Genomic DNA, 25,965 nt, shown 5'->3' on the forward strand with positions numbered 1-25,965 from the left:
ATTTCCACCTTACTAAGTGTGTAATTGTACTCTTTTATTCAAAAGGAGAAGGGGGGGAGTGGGAAAATAATTTTTAAATCCCCCCACTATTCTCAGGAACCAGTTTATTATCTTGGGTCTCTGTCTATATATTCTTGGTAATAATGTTCTCACTTAAACTGGGAAAAAACTTAGAATCTCAATCAGCTAGCATTGAGAAATAAGTCTCAGCTTATTCTCACTATAGCCTTAAGTAGTCTTTTATATCTGTTTCTTCCCATTGCCCCAAAGAAACAAAATTACTCTGGGAGCATAGTTTATTTTTGCAAACACACTTTGCAATGTCAATAGCTTCTTCACTTAAAACTTATACAAGATTGTGGTTTTTTTTTTTTGTGTAGTATATGCTTCAAAGGACCCAGGACCAAGATGAAAATGTTGCTTTGGAGGCTTGTGAGTTTTGGCTGACTTTGGCTGAACAGCCAATTTGTAAAGATGTATTATGTCGGCATCTTGCTAAGTAAGTATTAAGAATTAGAACTAGTTATTTTGAAATAGTCATCCTTAAACTTCAGTTAACTTTTTCCTGGTTACTCTTTTGGAGACTGTATCTAGCTTGCTGTATGCTTGGGAGGAGTTTCTTCTAGCTAGTTCTTGTACATATTAAAAATGGCTGTATCACAAAGGTCACTGAAAAGACTTTTGAGGATTTCAGACTTGGTTCCTGAGGCAACCTAAACTGTGTCACTGGTGCTTTATCTCAAGCTTAACATCCTGTCAAGTATCAGATGGAGGCAAAGGTATACTAACATGTGCTTAAGCTTAAACAAACATCTCCATGTGACATTACCTATAATATCTGGTGTACCATGAACATGTTTTCTTGACAACTGCTATTGTGAGCATTTCTGTGCAATGCTTCTGTGTGCATAGTCATGCCAGGGGTTCCCCATCTTTATGAAGACAAAACAAAATAACAAGATCATTTAGATTTAGGAATCAATTTCATATCAATTGCCAGGGCAATTTAAGCTTGAAAGCATGCATAATGTGTTTTTCATGCTTCTTCAGACTGACAGTAGTTTTTAAGCTTCAAAAACTGTTTTGTAAGTTTCAAAAATTATCATAAGCCTTAAAATGTAGATCCCTGATTGAATGGGAATTGAACACCCGTGCTTGGGATTTAAACATCTGCATGTCTTCAACAGTGCTAATAACTTATTTCCAGACTAAAGACTTTTTCAATAGGAAACAAATTCTTCAGTGTTCCCAGTAAATGAAGACCCAACTTTTGATATATGCATGGAAGATTTTTGAAAACACTAAAGCAGTTCTGTCTGTGATTCTGTTCTTCCAGTGAAAGTGTGGAGAGAAGAAATGCATTATTTCCAGCAAAAATGACTATTTTAGATGTAAAGCAATTTTTAAAAAAAGGGAGAGACTTTCCAAATTTCAGTTTTCATAAGCATTTAGAAAACAGAATTGAGATTAAAGCAGTTGCTGTAGCAGTACAGGAATAGGAATTGAAAACAGAAGAACCAATGTTATGAGAAATCACTTTTGAATTTTAAAATGTTTTTACTTAAATCCTACTCTTATAGCTTAAAATACAAAAGAATGATAGTACAGTTCTTGATTCTACCTACCTCCTTCCCAACACACATATTAATACTAGTCACCTTCTCAGTATAAATTGTAAACCTCTTCTGTCCTACATGAACATTGACATTACAACAGCTTCATCCTTGGTTTTTGGGTTTTTTTTAAGAAGCTTTTAAATTTCTAGTAAAACAGATAAGAGTAACATTACATGTCATTTTTGTTGAAAGCAACTTGTTTGTTGGAGAGTCTTTTTTATTAGGGAGCTATATAAATTTGACAACACTTGATTATAACCTTAGGTCTTTTATATATTAGAATAAGTGGGACAAGATCTTCTAGAAACTTGTTTAATATCTTGTTCCATTTTGCTCCTGTAGGTTTTTTATAAAATACATACCTCCTGCATACTTCATGAAGTATGCTGCAGAAATGACAAGTAATGGGTGTTAATCTGAATACTTACTGTTCTTTCATTGAAAGTTCAGAAGGTAATTGTTGCGAACAAGTGGTTTCAGCTTCTCAGAGTCACCATCAAAGGTACTGGCAAAAAGCAAGTTTTAATATGTATTTGTGAAAGTGTGACTTTACAGAGTTTGATGGCAAGGCTCACTCTATTACTACATAGAATAGCATACATAGGAAAATTGGATTAGAATCAATTTAGAATGATTTGCATGGAGACCAGGAATGCAAAATGGAGTAAGGGTGCAAAGGATATGGATACAAAAGATAAGGGTGCAGAAGACTTTAGCAGCACTTAATCATTGACTAATTTAACATTTAAAAAGTTATTCAGTAGGATTTATTACAGTTATAACAGTGACTTAATTATAGATTCACTATAAAACATTCATACCATAATCAAGTCACACACGCACAGGTAAACCCATGTCTACACCTATTTCTACGTGTGTAAATGTACCTATCAAAAACTCCCCTCAGGTTCAGTGAAATACTCATGTCAATTTCCTTTGCGTTTCCCAACAGGCAAGGGTTGCACCTGGAGGAGCATGGAGATGGGGGGGGAAATATCAGCCTAGGCCTCATCATCAGTGATGGTCCTTTGAGTATCACAAACTTGAGGGATTGGGAGCTCTGAGAGGCCCCACTCAGAGGGAGGTGCTGACTCAGCCCACTGCAGTCCAAGAGAGCTCAAAGGGCCTCACTGACCCAAGTTGGTAACTACTGGACTTTTTTCCTAGAAAGTTCAGTAACAATAGTACCGTTCCACTTGGGCTGTGATTAATTTTAAAAAGGCTTTGTAACAATGGTACCACTTCACTTGGGCTATGAATCAGGTAAATTATTTACCAAGGCTAACAAGGCTAACAAGGATAACTGCATATCCTTATTCTTCACTTTGGTCAGGCAGATGATGTTCCTGTCATGGTCAGTGTTGTTCCCACCTATATCATGCAAGAGCTCCTGGCACAGAGACGCTTCAGTGCCCAAGTGGTATAGTCAAGGGATGCTTCACCGCTCAGCTGATTCAGTCAAGATTTGTCTGGAGTTTCTGAGGTTGTAGGGCAAGCCCGAGGATGGGGGGACGCACCACCACAATGCTCCCATGACTAAAATCAATCTCTCTTGCTCCACAGAGCAGTGGTGTGGTTGCCTCTTGCCACGGTGCCTATATACAGGTTAATGCCATGTTCCAATTGTAATTTGAGGGAAATTTTTGTTTAGTTCATATTGCCATTGAGATGCATGACTATTATTGCTGGCCTGAATACCTTCAGAAACAATACTCCTCAGCTGCAGAATATAGAGAGACTGAGTCTGTTGCTGTTGCTTGGTCAGTCCATGGTGATTTCAGTATTCACTTGATTTGGAATGTAATACATATATTTATTTTTACAGATTAATTTTTGTAGTGAATGTGTTTATATGTGAAATAATTGACTTTTTTTTCCCTAGTCCTTTTTTTTTGCCATACATCATTACTATTGGAGACCCATGGCCATAACCAATTTAATAACTAAGTAAAGTTCTAATAAAGACTAATGATGACTAATGTAAAGATCTCTGCAATGTCAGGGACTTGTCTTAAGGAGTGATACTTGAAGTAATCACAAAAGGATAGGAGGGCTTGATGTAGTTAGACTTCCATCCTTAAGAGTAGCAAGGTAGAGTTTTCAGCCACTGGTAAGTAAAGTGACAAATGGTATACAGGAGAGCCAACGTAATAACTTGTTTATTGAGCATATTTTGGAAGTGTGAATTCTTACTGAAAAGTTTTTGACTTAATTTCTGAAAGGTACTTCAAAATAGATTTCATCATGTGGAGGAATATCCTATTTTTAAAGTGTAAAACTCAGTTGTGCCATCTGGCTACATCTACTTAGAAATTAACACTTTTTCAGATTACAAAGTATTAATGAACCTCATGAAATGGAGTATGGTTAAGGTGCTGACTTGTTATCAGGCTAAGTTTTTATCTGGGTTTTTTTGTTTGGTTTTATTTTGTTGTTGTTGTTGGGGGGGGGAGTGTGGTTACAGCCAAAATTATGGACCAGCTAACTGAAAACCAGCTTGCTTTATTTATGTGTTATTTTGACATAGAATCATGGAATCTCTTAAGTTGGAAGGGACCCATAAGGATCATCAAGTCCAACTCCCTGCTGCTTGCAGGACTATCTAACACTAAATCATATGACTAAGAGTGTTGTCCAGATGCTCCTTGAACATTTGTCAGGCTTGGTGCCATGACCACTTCTCTAGGGAGCCTGTTCCAGTGACTTAACCTTTTCCTAATGTCCTGTCTGAACTTGCCCTGATGTGGCTTCATTCCATACCCTCGGGTCCTGTCACTGGTCACTAGGCAGAGGAGATCAGCACCTCCCCCTCCGCTGGCCCCCTTGAGGAAGTTGTAGATTGCAATGAGGTCACCCCTCAGCCTTCTCTTCTCCAGGCTGAACAGACCAAGTGACCTCAGCCACTCCTCATAAGTCTTGCCCTTGAGACCCTTCACCGTCTTCTTTGGATGCTCTCTAATAGCTTTATATCTTTCTTATATTGTGGTGCCCAAAACTGCACACAGCACTCAAGGTGAGGCCGCACCAGTGCAGAGCAGAGTGGAACAATCACCTCCCTTGCCCAGCTGGTGATGCTGTGCCTGATGCACCTCAGGATACAGTTGGCCCTCCTGACTGCCAGGGCACTGCTGACTCATATTCAACTACCCATCGAACAGAACCCCGAGGTCCCTTTCTGTAGTGCTGCTCTCCAGCCTCTTGTTCTCCTGTTTGTCTGTACATCCAGGGTTGTCCCATCCCAGGTGCAGAATCTGGCACTTTTCTTTTTGAAACTTCATATGGTTGGTGATTGCCCAGCCCTCTCATTTGTCTGTCTCTGCAGGGTGCTTCTGCCTCCAGGGAGTCCACAGCTCCTCCTACTTTAGTATCATCAGCAAACTTACTTAATGTACATTTGATTCCTGCTTCCAGATCATTTATAAAACATTAAAGAGCACGGGCCCTAAAATTGAACCCTGGAGAATCTATGGATAACCAATTGCCAGTCTGATGTGACCCCATTTACTATAACCCTTTGAGCCCGACCTGTCAGCCACTTGTTCACTCAGTCTATTATAAACCTTTCTTGCTGTGTGCTGGACATTTTGTGCAGAGGGATACTGTGAGAAATAGTATTAAAGCTTTGCTAAAAATCCAAAAATCCTCACATCTACTGGTGTCCCTTTGTCAGCTAGATGGGTGACCTTGTAAAAGGAAAGTAAGTTGATTAAGCAGGACTTCCCTCTCGTGAACCCATGCTGGCTGTGACCAATGACCGCGTTGTCTCTCAAGTGTTTTTCAGTAAGTCCCAGAATAAATTTCCCCATAATTTTATCAGGTGCTGAAGTGAGACTGACAGGCCTGTAGTTACCAGGGTCTTCCTTCTTGACATGTGTCAATATTTCTTTGTAGACTGATACCTGTGCTGGTAAATGGTATGAAATATTCAGAGATTGATATTATTCTGTTAAAGGTAAGCATTCCTTTCTTTTATACTCAGTAAGAATATCTGGTTAGCTTCTGACTTGTAAATCAGAATGGTTGAGCTGGTAGATCAGATCTGGTCTGCTATCTGTTCAATGGAGATTTAGCTTTCTGAGGCAAGGTGTGCTGTTCCAAAAACTGAATGCAACTGCTGCCATGTCTGTTGGAAAATAATCTGTGGGTTTTCCTGCTTTGCTCCTTTCCCCTTCCACCCAATTTTGGCAGAGCTGGGATACTTTTACCCATTAATTATTGCAGCAAAGCAGCCTATAAAGAAATTATCAGAATTAATTTTAATGCCCTTCTAGCTTGAACTACACAGCTTTTTCCATCACAAGATTTTAGAATGTCTGTGTACTAGAATTTCTTTATCTCTTCTTCTTTCTAATTCCTTCCCATCAAGAGTAATTTCTTAACAAGAAGAGTACTTTGTGCTTTTCTGTGAGATTACCTCTGTTGCTTCTGTTTTCTCCAATTTTTTCTAGTAAATACTGTATCACAATGCAGGAACAATGGCATTTTTAGTTAGCTAGGCAGCACAAGTGGGATGTGAATTTTTCACATGTTTATAAAATATTGAACTAAAATTTGCAGTACATTCTTAACTTCCTGGAGCAATATAGTTGCACTGGTTTATCTGATAAAACATTTTTTGACAGGGGGATGTTGAAGAAGATGAAGCTATTCCAGATAGTGAACAGGACATAAGACCTCGTTTTCATCGTTCACGGACGGTAGCTCAGCCACATGAAGAAGATCATATTGAAGATGATGATGATGATGACGACAATGATCTTGATGATGATGATACTATTTCTGACTGGAATTTAAGTATGTCAAAGTAATGTGTAAAATGTTTTAAAATATAGCTACTTGCATAATGCAAGAACCACTGTAAACAGAGGAGTTTTTCTATAGGAATACTGAGGCTTTGCTTTTGAATAGAAAATGAACTATCTGCTGATATAATTGGTGTTTTGGGCAGAGGGGGGAGTCTTTCAGGTGATGTTTTGGCTATATAACTATGGAAAAATCTAGCCACCTCTAAACTTATTTTGAATATGGACAATAGAGCTGCAAACATCTACTAGATGCAATTCAACAGAAGCTTTGGATTTTGAATTTTAATTCTACAAGGTAATAAGAAACATGTATTACTGTTTACTTTAGTAGAAGTCTTTGTGGTGAGTTGACCTTGGCTGGATGCCAGGTGCCTGCTAAGCCACTCTATCACTCCCTTTCCCAGATGGACAGAGAAAATAAGATGGAAAACAACTAGTAGGTTGAGATAAGGCAGTTTACTAAAGCAAAAGTTAATGTGCACACAAAGAAAGAGGAAAACAAAATAGGTTTATTTTCTCCTTCCCATCAGTGAGCGATGTTCAGCACCTTCCCAGAAGCAGGGGTTGCTCCATAAGGCAAACATTACAAATAATAAATGCCACCCCCTTCCGCCTCCCTCCCTTAGCTTTTATATCTGAGCTGACATCATATGGTATGGGATATCCCTTTGGTCAGTTTGGGTCATCTGGCCTGGCTGTGTCCCCTCCCAGGATCTTGCCCATCCCTACCCTACTGATGGGGGGTGGAATGTTGAAACAATGTTGATGCTATGCCAGCACTGCTCAGCAGTAACCAAAACACTGGTGTGTAAACAACACTTCACCAGCTCCAAATGCAAAGCACAGTGCTGTGAGGGCTGCTATGGGGAAATGAACTCCAGCTCAGCCAGATCTAATACAATCTTACACATTGTTCTTAGCTTAATAATGCTTTCTTTTAGTTCAGTCTTCCCTCTATATCTGGTTTGTGTTCGATTTTTTTCTTCCTCCTACATGCTACTACTAACCACTATTACCAGTAGTTCAGATGTTGTACAGATGAATGTGCCTTAAAGCTTATGGATCAAACAATTTTGAGACATATCTAAATTTTAAAATAATACTAATACTGATAATACTGTTGTTATTATTATTATAATTTAGAAGACAAAAAGCACAAATATATTTTCCTTTGTAAAGTATCTTTTTTATAGTTTTAAATTCATAATGCTATTCTTGTAGTCATTGTGTGTAGAGATTGCAGAATTAAATCAATATTTCCTGGAAAACATAACTGAAATGACAGAGAGTGCTCTGTGGTCCACAATTTTGATTAAGAAGATGAGGAAGCTAAAGCTGTCTAGGAAAGAGAGAAAAGAGAACAGTTAAGAAATCTGTTTTGATGTACTTGACAGAATTTGGATTATCTGAATTTCAGAATTGTATGCCCTATTTCTTATCCAGTGTTCTATATTTGACTTCCAATTTGAACAGAGAGGAAATGTCAGCACAGCCTGACACAGCAGCATTGGTTACTAATGAGACCTGGTAACTAAATATGGGAGTCCACCTTTTTTTCCTCTAGTAGAAAGCTGAAACAGTCTAAGCTGAAGCAGCAGGTGCTGGTCTTGGGGAGTCTGTGGTGTTTATTACTTTTTTTTTAGTGGAGATCTGCTCTGAGTTGAGGGCTCATGTTTGGTTTTATTCAAACCTGTTGGACATCATCTAGAAGCAGAGTAGAAAAAAATTTGTATTTATTATCTATTCTAGTAGTTGCTACCTCCCAACTGAAAAACTGTCTGTGTCTTGCTTGTGCCCACTAGCAGTTTAGATCCAGTTTAGGAATTTTGCATGTTACATTTGCTAGGTATATTTTGCCCGATTGCCTATTTTGTATATACTTTTGTTTTAGTTGAATCAAAGAACTGAGATCATAATAAACTGGAAAAAAATACAGTATAAATTCTGTAATATGAGCATTCTTTATAAATCCATCTTAGCATTATTTTTCTAGACATGTCAGCCCCACAGCAGAAAACCAGAGTAATGATTTTTGAATCATGCTTTGAAGCTGTTCTTTTATGAGCTTCTGTGTGCTAAAATATGAGTTTAAAAACTTTCAAACAAATTTCAAAGTAGTGTTCTTTGTATAGATGCATCACAGAATTAGGAGTTAGCTCAGAGCAAAAGTCAGTAAATTTCTTTCAGTCTCTAGAGATTGATGATTTTGACTTTTTTTTGCTTTGAGATATAGGTCATGTTTGAACATTTTCTTTTTAATCACTTGCTAGTATTTTTTTGCTATTTCTCCTTAATTTCTTCGGTATGTTGCATTCATGTCACAGACCTTCCCTCTTTTGTTGTGTTACACCATCCTGAAATTATGTAGTGTATATAATGTTGCAATATAATGGTGTGGTTCCTGTCTATTGGCGATGGAGAGAGGCGGGGAGACTGAGTGATGGTGGTCAAAATCCGAATTTATTGTGGACTACATATGCTTATATACTATTTGAGGAAGGCTAGTCATTTTTTACTACAATGATTGGGTTTATCATCACATAAACAAACTTATACATTTTGCAAAATCTCTTGTTTGTAGAACTTGATTCAATCTTCTCTCTTGATTCAATTTTCTTACTCTGTTCTTGCCAAGGCATCCTGATTATCAAAATCTCTTATGCTAATCAGGTCCAAAGTACATCACCTGTCAGTGAGTGTTTTAATATCCCTAGTGTATAAGTCCTTTTAGTGGCTATAAAAATGCTGCAAAAATGGCTCTCTAAAAGCTATGGCTTTGTACCAGAGCACAATGGATCCCTGTGTATTGTAATGAAATTAAAGTATCTTTCCTCCTGATACCCTGGTGATGCCTAAAGAGGCTGACTTAGAACAGAGGCTAGGCAGAGTTAAAGAATAAAAGTAGGTATTTATTAAAAGGCCTTAATGGATACACCTTGGGCAGTACAAGAGCCTGGCCAGGGCTACACTCAAGATGGACCCAAGATGGTCACAAGAGGGACGACCAGTCATGAGTTTTCACACTTTTATAAGTTTTGGTTCATTTATATTGGGGTTAATTGTCCAATTACAGCTTCAGGTTATGAAGTCACATCCTCCTGCTTTGCTCTCTTCAATTCACCATTGGTTTATGCTTTTTGCACCTGAAGCTGCAATGGTGTCCTTGGTTCTCATGATGGAAAAGGATTGTTTTGTCTAACTAAACTGTGAAGAGAACTTGCTAACACTTATATGAAGTTCAGAGTTACACACTAAGGCAGTACAGAATCTGAAAAATATGAAAGACAAAACTTAAGGCATCACTGGCAGCTCAAAGTTAAAATGAGGATCATAATGTTTAATTACAACTGCTTGTATAATAAGAAGATTAACATTGTTAATTCCCCTCAGGGAAATGTTCTGCTGCTGCTCTAGATGTCCTGGCTAATGTATTTCGTGATGAACTTCTGCCACACATCTTGCCCCTTTTGAAGGAATTGCTTTTCCATCCTGAATGGGTAGTTAAAGAATCTGGTATCCTTGTTCTTGGAGCAATTGCTGAAGGTAAGGCAACAATGCATATCAGGTTACTGAATTTTTATTTGTTCTAAAGCAGTTCTGGGATTCCTTCTAGATGAATTTACTTGTGCAAACAGGTATACATCCTTTACTTGTTTGTTTTTTTTTTTTAAGTGATTAATCTCTACATCTACTGGTTGATGACTGCAGTTACTTGTTTAATTTTTCATTTTCAAATCTGTGCATTTTTTGGAGTCTTCAATAACTTAGATAGTTTCTTTTATTCCTCCCCTTCTTAACTCTGTAGCATATATTTATTGGTTTCTCATGACATACTACCTTGATTTGATACAACAGGAATATTTACATTTCATTCAGTGTTTTCAGAAATGGAGAATACAAGTCCCATGACTTCAGTGCCCTGAGCTGCTTTTTGTGGATGGCTCTCTGATTTAAATGTGTTAACTTCCATTTCATTGTATTTACTTACACTCTTGGCTTTTTGCCTGTATTTCCATAATCTCTGTCCATTTTGGAAATTGAAGGAATATGTTTGAGTCCATGCCTGGATTATCTATCTTTTCCAACAGTGCCTAGTGAACATATAATTTCTTTGTTGCTAGAAAGCATTTTTGTTGGTTTTGATTTCAAGTCAAGCAAGGTAAATGTTAATACTTCTTACAAATCTCAGTGTATTACTGCCCTTGCTGACTCAAAGTGTGCAGCTTTTATTGTTGGTCAGTATTTGTGTTATATTAGGAGAAAACAAGAAGAAAATTAATTTTTAAAGAAATCTTTTTTAATGATATGATGATTAGTTATCAAAGCCTAATCTTTCTCTGCTTGTTGTCTTGGTCACTCTGAGTAGACTGGCATAAGACTTCCAAGCTTTGCAAACCAATCTTATTTGGATGTTCTTTCTATACTCCCTTTAATAAAGCGGAATTTATGAAGATTGGGGAAGCACTAAAGTAGAAATGTAGTTGGAATGAATGTAAATTCCATTGAGGATTTTAATTACTGTTTATGGTGTGGTTTCATTTTAGGACTTAACATAAATTAGGTAGACTTGCTTTGTATATTGGTAAAATGTATTACTACATGATAGAGGAAGAAAATATATCCCTTCTAGGAAATAACAAAAAGCTCTATTATGATTTCTAATTCTCATACTGTAATAGCTATATTTTTCCTTCTAGGCTGCATGCAGGGTATGATTCCATATCTTCCTGAGTTGATCCCTCACCTTATTCAGTGCCTCTCTAATAAAAAGGCTCTTGTGCGCTCCATCACTTGCTGGACTCTTAGTCGCTATGCACACTGGGTAGTTAGTCAACCCCCAGACACATACTTGAAGCCATTAATGACCGAGTTGCTAAAGCGCATTCTAGATAGCAACAAGAGAGTACAAGAAGCTGCCTGCAGGTGAGCCAAAGCTTAAACAAAAAGTACTATCCATTACACTGCTTTTTCATGGGAAAATGTTTTAATGTCTTAATTGATTATTCTATAACTCCGTTTCTAGCTCCTAATGTTTTTTTTTTTTTTTCCCTTTTAACTTGGGGTGGGTTTGGCTTCTTCTGAAATCATCACAACTCAGTTTTGGTAAAACAAAACCAGATAATTTGTCTTTCTCTTGTCCAGTTTGTTTTTAGAATATATGAAAAACAAACTAAACAACCCATTGCTGTAAAAGAAATTACCTGTATGTCACACCTGTTTATTTTCAATATTTTAAATTTCATTGACCAGGAATCTGGCTTTTATGGGCCTATGAGCAAGGTCAATACAGGAAAACTATCCTATCATTGCATTAGCAATGTTTATATTTAGCTCAGGATTACCAAAAAATCTGGGTTACAACTATTTAAAGGGATATTCCCTTTCTCTTGAAAGGAGATCCTTGGAGATAAGATTCCCTTCTGTCCCTTGTCTGCTGATATTAAAAAAAAAAAAAAAAAAAGAGTGGACACACCATTAATGGAATGGGTATACCACTTGTGCAGGAAGCTCAGCAAATAAAGCTTTTACATGTCAGTTTGTGTTGGGCAGGAGTACACAGCAGACTGCCAAGAAAGTTTCTTCATAAAGCAAGATTAGATCTGTAATGTATACATAAAAGGTATTTACCAGAATATTTTTAAATTTTGCTCATCACTGTTTAAGAGCTGAATCTTTGTGTTCAATCAAAATAGATTGAGTTTGTCTCAATAATACCATTGTGAAAACATACCTTGGATGAATTTAAAGACTAAATACAGTTCTATGTTTAAACAGGAATGGGTAGTGTAGGGCTTTTTGGGGTGGTCTTGTTTTATTTTTTACAAGATACTGACTGACCTATTTGGGGTGGGTTTTTTGTCATTCAGTGCCTTTGCTACTCTAGAAGAGGAGGCTTGTACAGAGCTTGTTCCTTATCTTGCATATATACTTGACACTTTGGTCTTCGCATTTAGTAAATACCAGCATAAAAACCTGCTCATTCTTTATGATGCTATAGGAACTCTAGCAGATTCTGTAGGACATCATCTAAATAAACCTGTGAGTATACCTTATGTTCTGTAGAAACACTCATCATATATTGAAAAATTGGTTGAGTGGATTTTGTAGTGTGCTTTATATGTTTTTAAACAAAAATTCTGCATTCAATAATAATAAATATTTACATGTAATATACATAGATTGTATGTAATTTTCACACTACACAAATATTCCCCATTTTGAATAAATAATTGTGTTTGGTGGCTTGCAAAATGTACTTCTCGTTATTGTGACTTTTTTTTCTTACTCTCAGAATTTTTCAGCTCAAAGGAGATATATATAGATATATATAGATATGAAATGGGATTTTAAAGAAATTGGTAGAATGTGTGTGCTAATTTCTAATTACTTCTTTGTTGTTTGTAACCACTTTCAGTATAGCTAAACTGCTCTGAGTGTCTTTCCAATGCATCAAAGCACATCATCATTAGAGATTGCTTTATCCAATAGCAGGATAGATGTGCATTTTATATCTAAAAACACAGAATCCTTTGAGTAAAGCACAGAGACCACAGGCAAGTGTAGTGGGGTTTTTGTAGTATACATGTTCATTAATAGGATATACATACATGTCACATGCATACTGTTGAAATTTGGTTTATATCTCTATAGCACTTCACATGACATAGACAAACTAGAATAGAACAATTTGGGTTGTTGCCATGGCATTTTATTTGCCATTCAAGAATCCACACTATCAAAGGACATATTTTCCAATTTCTCTCTGGCCCTGGCCAGCTTGACTTTTGACAGCACCAGGAGGAAGCTAAATGGGAGCTCCTGGTAATGGTGGGACTTTCTTCAGTCACTTAAAATATTCTATCTTTGGACATAGCATTAGCTGGCAGCATCTGTTGTCTCTTTGGATACTTTCTGGGAGCAACAGTACTACAGGGATGCCTTGCTTAATGTCCTTGTGACTGTGACAGCAGTGGTCGAGAAGATGCAACATTTTATACAGAATTGGTAAGTGCGGATTTCTGGAGGGATAGAAAATTACTTTCTTCATGGATGAGTAATTGGATGAGGAAGAGGTTTCAGGAACTTCTGGGGATAGAGCTGTAGCATCAGGGCAATGGAAGATGATTGAGAAAAGCAGGTGGCAGATGCACAGCCAGATTGTATTGCTGGTAAAAGCATTTTCTGTAGCCCGAGTCAATCCTATAGATATGTAACAACCCAGGCAGCTATTAAAAGTTGCTAGACTGAAGCCAAACCTGGAGGAAAAGATTTGTTTTGCAAAGGTACTTATTTGCCTCAGCAAAAAATCTTAAGACATAAAATTTAAGTTCTAATATTCAACTACTTCTATATATTTCAACAATGGTTGAATTACAGTATATAATTTTTTTTCTCCTGAAAAAGTAGAATATATAAATTTTCTAGCTTTGAAATAAACTAGTATGCAATTGGGTGCTTCAGTAGCTGATGCATTTTCATCTTAAACAGGAATATATTCAGATGCTAATGCCTCCATTAATCCAGAAGTGGAACATGTTGAAGGATGAAGATAAAGATCTTTTCCCTTTATTGGAGGTAAATGTCTTTTGGGAATTGCCTCTTTTACTAAGGATGTTCCTACTAGGAAGTGTGACTATAAATGCTGTCAGTGGTAGGTATTTCCCATTATGGAGAAAATATTATGACAATAGTGAGAATTTTTTTTAACTGAAGAAATGTTATTAAGTTTAGCAGAAATCTTTTAGAATTTTTTTTTCCCCTGCCATTCTTGGGTGTTTTCTTTGGGATTCTTTGTTTTTAAAAAATTGTTCCATCTCTGTTGTTCTTGTCTTCTCTCCCTGCTTTCCCTTCGTCCCTTCATTAAAAAAATTACTGACAGGCTGAAGGTATGAACTAGACAATGTAGTCTGTTCTCTGTACTTTCCAAGTGTGAAGCAGGAAAACACTTCTAGAGAAATTAGTTTCGTAACTCTTGGGTAATGTTAGGGCTTGTACATTGTCAGCATAGTGAAGTTTAGTGTAAATGCTATCTGAATTATAGTAATTGTCTTCATATGAACTGTGTTGGCACCTTGAAGAAGATGCTGCCCCTGAGAAATTCTCTCAACTGACATACATAGGAGAGGATAACAATTAGCAGACGGTTGCCTTGGCTCAACTAATCAGTACTACCTTTCCAGGTTGTTTTTACTTAAACAGTTACTTGTGGGTAACGAAACGCAGACGAAAAATCAAAACCCTACAATTCCTATAAAGATTTGTAGGAACAGTATGTTTACTACAGTGCTGGATGCATGTGGGGAATCGTTCCCCTTCAAAGGACATGCACGCCCCTGAGGACTCCCGATCTTTTTTTTTATTACCTCTTATTAATTTACATATGCATAGAATTTCACAATAGGTTCATGCATATTTATTCTGCTGATTTTGCGTTATACTTACAGCTAGTTACACTTGTACCTAGTTTTTTGTCAGAAAGTACAGAAAGAATTCCTAGGTCATTCTGCCCTGTCTGTTTTAAGGTCCAAGGAGTCTTTCTTATCACTTATCTCTTCAACTTGGAATTCACATTCTTTGTCCTTAGCTGGGGCAGTTTCACTAGCTGCAAAGTTACCAGACTAAATAGCATATTTTCCTAATGCTAGCAAGCTGAAAGCGGCACATTTCACCTAAACCCAAATGGATTTCTACCCTGTTAAATTTTCACTCTGTCTCATTCCCCCCTTTCCATAAGATGATAAGTGAATTCTTTTATTTAATGTAAATCTTTACGTTAATAAGTGTTCTTTAATGCTTTACTATGTATATTTGACATACTAGGTACAATTACAATAGTACAAGGAGTTCTTAAGTATATACAATTTTTATTAGTATATACAAGCACAGTTTTTTGATTAGTGACTGGATGAATCTTGAAGTGGTAGATACTTTGTTTAGTGTCAAGACACACATTTTGAGCATTAATAGTATTGCTTTCATAAACGTATCTTAGTTATTCTTTAGTAGCGCAAGATTCTAAGTTTACTGTTTGCTACTTTTCGTTCACCTTTTGTGCCAACACTCTATGTTATGGGGGTAGAGTGTGGCAAGCACATTTCTCTCTCTCTCAGGATTTTTTATTGAGGTGCACAGAGAGAAATGAAAGAGAAAACAATTTCTATTTCTGCTCCTTGTTTTTCTCTTGTGGAATGTGTTTGGAGAATTGTTTACCCTGAGTGAGCGCTTGGTTGGATCATGGTGGATTGTTTGGGCCTGACAGCCAATCGGATCCACCTGTGTCTGGGCTCTGGAGAACAGGGTCACGAGTTGTGAGTTAGTTAGATATGATAGTTAGAGAAAGTAGCATGTAGTATTTAGTATCCTCTTTTATATAGCATATTAATGTATTATAACATAATTATAATAAAGCAATCATTCAGCCTTCTGAAATGGAGTTAGACATCATCATTCTTCCCATTGGGTTCGCCAACATCTACAACAGTAGAGTACCATTTTTTATGATTTAATCTTGGTGTAATGATGAGGTGGATAACATAAATAGTGGTATTGTGCATAGTAAGTATAAAGGTAGTGGTCACATTAGAAGTAGGATCATAATTTACTATAGTCTACTAGGACTGGAACTTTCTCTCAGAATCAATTGCATTATCTTAGACAATCTTTTGAATTTTGAGCCCCTCTCACAAACTCTGCATTTTATTACTTCTTACTAATTTACATATTCATAGAATTTCACAATAGATTCATGCATATTTATTCTGCTGATTTCGCGTTATACTTACAGCTAGTTACACTTGTACCTAGTTTTTTGTCAGAAAGTACAGAAAGAATTCCTAGGTCATTCTGCCCTGTCTGTTTTAAGGTCCAAAGAGTCTTTCTTATCTCTTCAGCTTGGAATTCACATTCTTTCTCCTTAGCTAGTGCAGTTTTACTAGTTGCAGAGTTACCAGACTAAACAGCATATTTTACTAATGCTAGCAAGCTCAAAGTGACACATTTCACCTAAATCCAAATAGATTTCTACCCTGTTAAATTTTCACTCTATCTCAGTATACTTAAAATGCTTTTAATTTGCTACACACAAGTAAAGGGTACTTGGGGGAGGTGAAGAACGTTAGTGTCTCTCTCACTTTTTTTTTTCCCTTCTTCTTTATTTTATTCCAGTGCCTGTCATCAGTTGCTACTGCCTTGCAATCTGGATTTCTTCCATACTGTGAGCCTGTGTACCAGCGTTGTGTAAATCTGGTGCAGAAGACTCTTGCACAAGCCATGGTATTTTTCTATTGCTATTCCAATGTTTTCATAATATCTCCTTAAACCAATGTATTAACTATGTAAAGTTAGGGGTTTGCAGGGAGATTTGTAGTATTAATTATTGAATATTTAAATGAAGCTGCAGTTCTGAAACTTGTTTGTTTTTACTTTTATGCATGCCCCTGAAAAAATCTAATACTCATTTTGAAAATGCATAATTATTTGTTGCAGTTGCACAATGCTCAGCCAGACCAATATGAGGCTCCAGATAAAGATTTCATGATTGTAGCTCTTGATTTACTCAGTGGTTTAGCTGAAGGACTTGGAGGCAACATTGAACAACTAGTGGCTTGCAGCAATATCCTGACGCTAATGTACCAATGTATGCAGGTGAGATGATTAATCTGTTTAATCCAAGAATTTTCTTTCTAAAGAGAATCAGAAGCACTTCTAGAATTGTCAGATTTTTTTTCTTCCTCTCTTTAGGATAAAATGCCTGAGGTGCGGCAGAGTTCTTTTGCATTGTTAGGTGATCTGACAAAGGCGTGTTTTCAGCATGTTAAGCCTTGCATTGGTATGTTTCTTTTACATATTAAATAATTAATTTGTTTTACAAACTGATAGGAGGCTGGTTTAGCCATTGTTAAGTTCCCTTTTCTGTGGGTTACCTTGTCATGGTGCAGATTTTAGTTTTTCTTTATCAGCAAGGGTCTGTAGTCTTTTCTCCTTTAAACTGCATGTTTTAAGACGTGTTGTTCTTTTTGTAGACAGTGCAAAAATTAATTTTGTTGTTTGATTTTTATAACGTAACATGCTTCCTGTTTTGCTGGAATACAGAAAAACAGATGTACTTAGACTTCAATTAGAACAGTTGCTTTGTAGGTTTTTTGCTCTACTAGAATCTATGAATACTTGGCTAGGCTTGGAACTTTAATTTTAGTGAAATATTAGTCACAAAGATAGATTATAGCACCTGTCATTTTAATCAAAGCTGGGATTTGCTTTCTAGGCTTCATTGTTGTTGGCTGTTGGGGTTTTTGGGGGGGGCTTGGTGTTGTGTTTGGTGGTTTTTTGGTTTTGTTGCTGAAGGGGGTGTTTGTTTTGGGGAGAGGTGTTTGGTAATTTTTTTTTTTAGCACAGCTGAATACATAGCTATCCAGGTGTGTTTTTCTTTCCCTACTACCGGGAAGGAGATAAAAAAGGTTTCTAGAGTTACATCAATGTAAAATCTATTAGAAATATTTTTAAATCATAGTTTGAAAGGATTTGCATGGATCTGCTTAGGTTGTATCATTCAAATTAATCTGATATATAGCAAAAATACAGCTCTTGTTAATTCAAGTGTAATGCTTTACAAGAATTTAAATACACTTATATGATTTTTTTTTAAACTCCCTCTCCTTGTGATCTTACAGTAATAGAACAAGATGGTTGCTTGTATTGTGTGATGAGATTTTAAAATGTTGTTCTTTCTAGCTGATTTCATGCCCATTTTGGGAACAAACCTAAACCCTGAATTCATTTCTGTGTGTAACAATGCCACCTGGGCAATTGGAGAAATCTCCATCCAAATGGGTAAGATTTTTTTTCTTTGAATATTTGCATATTTAGAAGACTTTGTTTGGGTTGTGGATTATTTTTTATTTCTAGTGATGCTTTCATGTTAAAAATTTAAATTCAGTTTTACATTCTTGTCTTTGACAGTAAGTTCAATGTACCAGATCTAAATAGATTATATATATTAATGGTCATTTTCTTCTGAATGTTTTTTTTTTTGGCTGTTTCAGGTATAGAGATGCAGCATTATATTCCAATGGTGTTGCACCAGCTTGTAGAAATAATTAACAGACCCAACACACCAAAGACATTGTTAGAGAACACAGGTATCCAAAAACTAAATCATTTATGGTTAAGGGAATTAATTTTTTTTCTACAATGATTTTAAAAAATTGAATAGAACTTATTTTATTGCTATATATTTGGCTTTTATAAGCAAAAAAAACTGTTTTGGAGAAACTCTTACAAGTCTCAGTCTTGCAGAAAAGCATCTATCATATATCTAGATTATTAAAATTATTGCTTTCTCACCTTTATAGAATTTTATATTTATTTATCATCTATTTAAGTATTCTTCCAATTTTATTTATGTATACAATATGACAGATGTATGCAGTAACACTTAAAGACTTAGTGGCTTTACACTGATTTTAATATATGCATGTCTTTTCATGTGTACTGTATGTATATGTCTAGTGTTTGAAACAAATGTAATTGGCATATATATATGCAAATAATGAACTCTTTGAATTGACATTAATGCACTTTTTTTTAAACATTAATTTGTAGTAATATGCACAAAAATCTAGATCTGTGATGGCAGTTTTACCACAACATAACTGAAATTATGTAAAATTTCTATTACCTGGTCACTTAATAACAAATTTCTGAAAAGAAGTCTTAACAGTGGCATGTATGTTTCTATGTTCTGACCATCTGCTTTGCCTTCCAAATTGGAAGCAGTCCCCAAATGCCTTATTGAATGGAAATTTCTGAGGCTTGGTTTTTTGCATTTATAGAGGGCATGTTCTGGTATGAGGAGCACCTTCCATACTTCAGCAAAACTTTATTAATAATTTAACAGGTTTCAGGTTTACTATTTTACTATTTGAGAATCTTTTGATCTTTTTCTGTTTGAAAACTGTCTTGTAAGAAAAATGATAGATCAGTCATTATACTGAACATAATTGAAAATTATGCAAATTCAGTGCTAGTTATATTTGGGCTTGAGCTAAGTATGAGATAAATTGGGATTTCTTTGTATGCATATTTTTCCTTCAGTATTTTCCACACCCCATCCCCTCATTTAGTATGGAAGGTGAACTTGAAGGAAAAATTGCCTAGTTGTCTGGCATATTATAGGTACTGCTTTTTGAAAAGATAATTTTCATGCTAATTGCTTGTTATGAAATACACCATGGAATAGTATAGCAATATAAATTTTCTTACCCCTTGCCCCCAACCCCCTTTGTCTGCATTGATGGATATGCAATATCTGTATCTGAGAAACATCCAGTACCTAAAAGTTTGCTTCCATCACTGGTAGAGAATTTTTTTAGGCATCCAAACACTGACTTTTTTTAGTATCTTAATGGTTACTTTAAATGCAGATGCAAAACTGTAAATAAATGTTGAGTGTGGTGTAATGATAAGTTTGTTGTGGGATATTGTGCTACATGCCATTGGTATGCGCAAGAGTATTAATGTTTTCTACTGTAGGTTGTTATGTAATGAGTTATGAAAACACTTCTGTTATGGAAACATATGAGATCAGCTTAAGTAAAATAGTTGCATAGAAAATAATGAGTACATGCCAAAAAGTTATGCTTTGACAGAAATTACTATTCCTCATACTGACTCTAGCTGTGAGAATTTACAGATAAACCTTAAAAGTGCACTTTCATTTGAAAGTATCACTTCAAATGCAGTTTTATGTTAGATCTGCTGAAAATTTGAAATCAATGTCTGGGCAAAATAGTACATTACCAGTGAGATGTAGCTTTCATGGAATGGGTACATTTAAAACTGCTAGTGTATCGTACACTAAACTTTTATTGGAGAAAGCATCATCTGCTTTATTGCATGTTTCATAAAACTGTTCACAAATGCCTGTTAATTAGTGTTGCATAGTATGTCCCTTGAACACAGGTTTCTTTGCTTCATATAAATCTGCTGGATTTTAGTATTATTCATGTATTTTGCTTCAAGTAATCCTGATACATTATTTCCCACCTTCTCTTTTTTCTGAAGATTAATCTTTTCTGAGTTGAGCAAACACCATTAAAACACACTTGCATGATGATATTATCTTGAGTCTGGCCCTCAGAACAAAGGACCACAATACCTAATCATTCAGAGAAGCAGTTTTACTTTTTTTTTGTCTTTATGCTTTTGTATCAGAAGTCAGATTATTATACAACTCTTATGAGGAAGTTTTTCTAAACAGGAAAAATATTTGGATTAAAAAATTAATTTTATCCAGTCACTTGCTATGAGCTAGCAACCACTTTAATTTTTCTACAATATTATGAAGAAAGCAAATATTTGGGTCTTTTTGAGAGTGTTTAATCTATTTAGTGTTTATTAGATAGACCACAATGTATTCTGTGTAAAAGTGTTTATAAATGTATTTTTACTGATAGTAGGCCTATTAAAATCTTGAATTCTAAATATTGAAAAAATAAAATATTTAGGACTACTTGATACTAAAACTGAAAATGGTTAATTCCCTTCTATCAATAGTATCCATAATAGTACTTTTTATTAAAAACTTTGAAATGTATAGTAGGTAAATTTACTGTAAGAGGTGATTCTGAAGAGAGCAGAATGACTACTTACATCAGAAAGCCTTTGTATTTCAAATTGTGTTTTTTGGTGTTCTCTCATTTACTTCTTTAATTTTTCTTTTACCCTGGAGACTATACCATATATGTTGCTGCCTCTTATTCAAGGGGTTGTAATAAACAGCACTGGTGAAATCTTATGTTTACTATCATATACGGATTCTGTTGGCTTCTGTTTCTGAGTTATTTGTTGTTTTTTCTTTATTTTTTCTCCTCCCCCCTCATTTGCTCATGTCTTGGTTGGCGTTTGGTGGTGTATAACCGTGATTGCATTACCTTAGCAATAACAATTGGTCGTCTTGGTTACGTTTGTCCTCAAGAGGTGGCCCCCATGCTACAGCAGTTTATAAGACCCTGGTGTGTATTATTCAAAATTTTTTTTAATTCATTTTTCTTCTCTTTCTTTCTTTCTTTCTTTCTTTCTTTCTTTCTTTCTTTCTTTCTTTCTTTCTTTCTTTCTTTCTTTCTTTCTTTCTTTCTTTCTTTCTTTCTTTCTTTCTTTCTTTCTTTCTTTCTTTCTTTCTTTCTTTCTTTCTTTCTTTCTTTCTTTCTTTCTTCCTTCCTTCCTTCCTTTCTTCCTTTCTTCCTTTCTTTCCTTTCTTTCCTTTCTTTCTTCCTTTCTTTCTTTCCTTCCTTTCTTTCTTTCTTTCTTTTCTTTCTTTTCTTTCTTTTCTTTCTTTTCTTTCTTTTCTTTCTTTTCTTTCCTCTATCTCACTTTTAGATCTATTTTCAGTTGGTTACAAAATCTCAATCCTTAATCATTGCCAACCATGTGACTAATCTTGTCCTATCAGGTTTGTGAGTTTTTAGTAGCACTGTCATGTATTCTTTATGTTGTGGCTAACGACTAATTTATGCATGGGATAAGATTGTCACATGCTTGCGTGTTAAAGCTTGACTATGAAAGAGCATTTTAAAATCCACAAGAATGATAATACAATGCATGCAAATACTCTAAAATTTAAACTGTGCATTACTTTACTTAAAATTCAGTCTGAGGCTTGAATTGCTGTAAGGAATCTATTTCTATACTTGTTATGTATAAAATAGCTTGCTTGCTGCTGTAAAGGTTAAATAATTGTTCTTTAAGTGATATCTGACATAATTCATATTGCAATAGTATTATATGTTCCGCTTCTAATAATGATCGTTTCTATAATTATTTAATATATGTGTTTCTTTTGTATTTAATGGAATACAGGTCACACTTTCTAACTGTATAGTGCAACAGGAAAGCAAGATTCTGTAGATGATACCTAATGGGAATATACTAGTAAATACTGTGTGCAACAAGTATCTTTCTAAGTGTTCAAAATAGTGTTTCAGATAATCTTATCAGTGTGACTTATTCCATCAAATGCTGTCATCTAGTCCTGACTTGACTGAATCAAAAAGTAATAGAATTAGTTAAATTTTGCTCTCCAACTTACTAGGTGCACTTCTCTGCGAAACATAAGAGACAATGAGGAAAAGGATTCAGCGTTCCGTGGGATATGTACCATGATCTCAGTCAACCCCAGTGGAGTAGTCCAAGTAAGATACATAAATAGATCTTAACTTCCTTTTTCTTTGCACATGTGAAATTTAGTGAAAGCTGTATATGGAGTATGAAAAATATTTAGCTTGATGTCGATTCCCAGTAGTATGTGCTGTAACTTCTTTTTAGGTATCAAGGAGACCAAAATGTTTCTATTTCAAATTATACATATCATGATACTTCAGGATTTCTGCTTCAGTAATTATCACTTATGGAAAGGAAGTTAAATTCATTGTTAAATTCATTTTTTGTCTTTTACTTACAAGTAATATGTCAATAATGAACTTTGATTAACTGTATTTTGATACTTCTATCAGTCTTTTTTATGTTGATGATATGTATGAAAATACAAGGCAAAAGCTGACATATTGAAACCTATTTTTCAGATACAATCTAGGCTTTTAAAAAAAGAAACAGAACAAAAGCAATAACCATCCCTTTATTCTTAAAACTTGGTCAGGGAAGATTCTCTTTCAGCTTTGGATATATTGCTTAAATAGTCAACATGACAAGGAAGATGCATCCCTTTAAAATAAATTGTACATCTCAAGAATAGAATATGATTTGCTCTTTAGTCTGTGCAGCTCCAAGGTAAAGCTGTATGAAGGTAATATTTTCTAAGAGGAAAATAAAGGTGAATTTCCCTCTCCTCTGCCTGGAATCCTTCTCCCTGAAATGCAATAATTGAACCTTTATCTTGTTTTGAATTTTTCAGTTCATTTCACGTATCCCCTATCTTGTACTTAGCATTTTCCTCTTCTGCTGTCTGTTTGTTCATTCAGACAGCTTAAACGGAGGGAGCAATTAAGGAGACTCTTCATTATCCAAGCTCTCCTCCAATGTAGTTGCTGTCCTCAGTTCCTATCCAAAAACATGCATTATCAACTTAATCATTAAGACTGATGTTTTAATGGTATAGTAGGAGGTAATGCAAAATAGTGATTTTGGGGTGACTTTAGTTTTGAACATGTACACATTCTGTGTTTCCCAGAAACAATTTCTGGCTCTGCTTAAAAAAAATACAACAGCTTTTTTCCCAACTGAAAATACGTAACTTGCAAGTGTGATCCTGAGTTTGTTGATTGTTACTAAGATGATTGGTTCTCAAACTTGTAATATGTACTGAAAGGATTAGTTAGACAAGTGTGGTGTGGGAGGGGAGGAGTTGTTTGTTTGTTGGTTTGGGGTGTTTTTAACTGTGGTTCAATTTAATAAAAAATCCTATTAAACAAAGGTATTCCTACACTCAGCTATTTCTATTTCCATATACTTAAACATACAATAGCTTACCATTATTGTCTGAATTAACTAGAAAATAAAGGCATAAAGCTAAAAGTTGTGAGTTAGGATCAGATACCCTGCATAGTTCATAGAACAAACATTGGACATTGTTTTCAGACAGATAAATGTGAGGTTCCTAACCCATGTGATTGTTTAATCTTATAGGACTTTATTTTTTTTTGTGATGCTGTTGCATCGTGGATTAACCCAAAAGATGATCTCCGAGACATGTTCTGTAAGGTAATGTTTCTAGTTTGACAGTATATCTGAACTGTGGTTATTTTTGGATCATTTTCTTTTCTTGTTTTTTATTTCCATTATTAACACTTACTGTATTTGTGGTCATGAAGGCTTTCTTGCAAAGTCATAAACTTTTAAACAGAACATCATAAAAATCTGGGTTTTTTTTTAACCAATGTTTTTATAATGTCCAGCCTACTATGTTTTGGCTGCATTTGGAAGAACAGGGGGTTTTATACCACATAGAAAACTTTTTTTCCCCTTTTTTTTCTTTTCTAGAAAATATGATCTGTGTGGTTTAAGACTCATCCCCCCCAAGAAGAATTTATTTTTTTTTTAATGTCTAGAAAATTGAAAATGGAAAATCTTCTGGTAGTATCCTGATCTGTTTATCTTGCTCCAGCTGAAAATAAGTTTTTGGGACTGCTTAACCCTCCTCAGAATTCCTCTTGGATAAGCAAGTCTTCAAGAAACTTATGTAGTGAGATAGCCAAGAATGCATCCCTAGACAAAGTGTCAATAGAATTTAATCAAAAGGACTGTTGGCCTTGTGTGAAATAAACAAAACACACACAGAGACACAGCGTAATATATTGTGTTTATGCACTAGTGTCTTCAGTTAAAAACCAGAACAAAATAAACTTATTTCCGTTTCACGCACAGATGCTGTTATTGTTCAGTAGCGTGGCTTTTCTCGTATGTTGTAAAGTGAAATCTCTAGCTTTAGGAAGGATGTATGTCAAAAGTTAATGGTCCTCTTACAGATAAAATGGAACATATTTCTAAGTACATACTTGGATTGTGGGCCAATATTGGTACTTCCTCTTCAAGTAATGCCAAGTGTGTGCATCAGAACGGACTAGAACATTGGAATCCTGACTTGAGTATCAAAGACAAAAAATCTCACTGTCCTAGTTAGGAGACCAAATATCTGAGAAGCTTCAAAGGAATATCAGGGTCAGGAAATGCATGGCTGTGTGTATTCTAGCATCAGCATAAGGAAACAAGAAATACAAGCTTAAAAGAAAGTCCAGGATGCTGTCTGTGATGGTTGTCCAAAGCAGTTTCAGTACATGTTTCTGTCCTGGTCCTTCAGCATTCAATGCTTACTTCAATAAGCTATGCTTCACTTTTTCAGATTCTTTCCACGATATCCAGGTGGGATCTAATGCATTCAAAGTAGACAGTGTTTCTTGGTCACTTGGCATAAGGACATCCTTGCTTTTTGAAGTGTATTTTTTGTGGTTTTTGCCAAGCAAGGACAGAGACAAAGCTTTCTTCAAGTGATGGCATACAAATTTTTTAGATTACTTCCTCATTGGGATGAGTTTTTATGTTAGTTGAATACATGATTATTGTAGTCCAGTTACATATTTTCCAACTATAATTATGCCTTTCAGAAATAATGAGAAAAAAAATGTGTAGTCCCCCGAAGTCTTTCTCTTGATAGTGGAGAGTGTTTGGGTTTTGGGTTTTGGGGGGGGGGTTGGTTGGTTTGTTGGTTTTGGAGCACTAGAGCTAAGAGAGAAAGTGCTCCTTCCAAGAGCAAAGGTGCATGAGCTGCCAGTGTTGAGATCTGATATATACCCTAATTGTATCACGTTTTATAAAAGCAAGATATCTGAATACTGTAACTGAAGCTCAATTGCTGAAATTGTCCTGTAAGATAATTTTTTAAAAGTGCTCCTTTTGTTGTACCTGAACATTCTTAGATTTTTTTGGTAGCTTCTTGGCAGCTGGCAAATCAGACTCTTTGGGTTAGGAAAGAGAGGTGAATCTGTCTGTGGAAGGTCTCTTTCAGGGAGAAAAGCGGTAAATTTACTAGTGACACT

At 35.5% G+C, this 25,965-nt stretch overlaps 1 protein-coding gene across 3 annotated transcripts in view; it reads left to right on the plus strand.

Moving 5' to 3' along the window:
- Positions 1 to 25,965, plus strand: part of LOC128822736 (transportin-1-like) — a 174,811-nt gene that overhangs the window by 122,609 nt on the left and 26,237 nt on the right. For 2 of the 3 annotated variants that reach the window (XM_054004547.1, XM_054004548.1), the window contains exons 10-24: positions 381 to 499; positions 5,508 to 5,568; positions 6,239 to 6,410; positions 9,812 to 9,964; positions 11,119 to 11,344; positions 12,289 to 12,460; positions 13,910 to 13,996; positions 16,586 to 16,693; positions 16,907 to 17,065; positions 17,162 to 17,249; positions 18,152 to 18,250; positions 18,463 to 18,558; positions 21,357 to 21,432; positions 22,509 to 22,608; positions 24,059 to 24,133. In XM_054004547.1, the coding sequence (XP_053860522.1) occupies positions 381 to 499; positions 5,508 to 5,568; positions 6,239 to 6,410; positions 9,812 to 9,964; positions 11,119 to 11,344; positions 12,289 to 12,460; positions 13,910 to 13,996; positions 16,586 to 16,693; positions 16,907 to 17,065; positions 17,162 to 17,249; positions 18,152 to 18,250; positions 18,463 to 18,558; positions 21,357 to 21,432; positions 22,509 to 22,608; positions 24,059 to 24,133 (1,791 nt within the window). Of the gene's footprint in view, positions 1 to 380; positions 500 to 5,507; positions 5,569 to 6,238; positions 6,411 to 9,811; positions 9,965 to 11,118; positions 11,345 to 12,288; positions 12,461 to 13,909; positions 13,997 to 16,585; positions 16,694 to 16,906; positions 17,066 to 17,161; positions 17,250 to 18,151; positions 18,251 to 18,462; positions 18,559 to 20,482; positions 20,553 to 21,356; positions 21,433 to 22,508; positions 22,609 to 24,058; positions 24,134 to 25,965 lie in introns of those variants that run through there. The other variant, XM_054004549.1, reaches the window with a different exon arrangement.

This window comes from Vidua macroura (assembly GCF_024509145.1).
Source record: "Vidua macroura isolate BioBank_ID:100142 chromosome W unlocalized genomic scaffold, ASM2450914v1 whyW_random_scaffold_38, whole genome shotgun sequence".
NCBI lineage: Eukaryota > Metazoa > Chordata > Aves > Passeriformes > Viduidae > Vidua > Vidua macroura.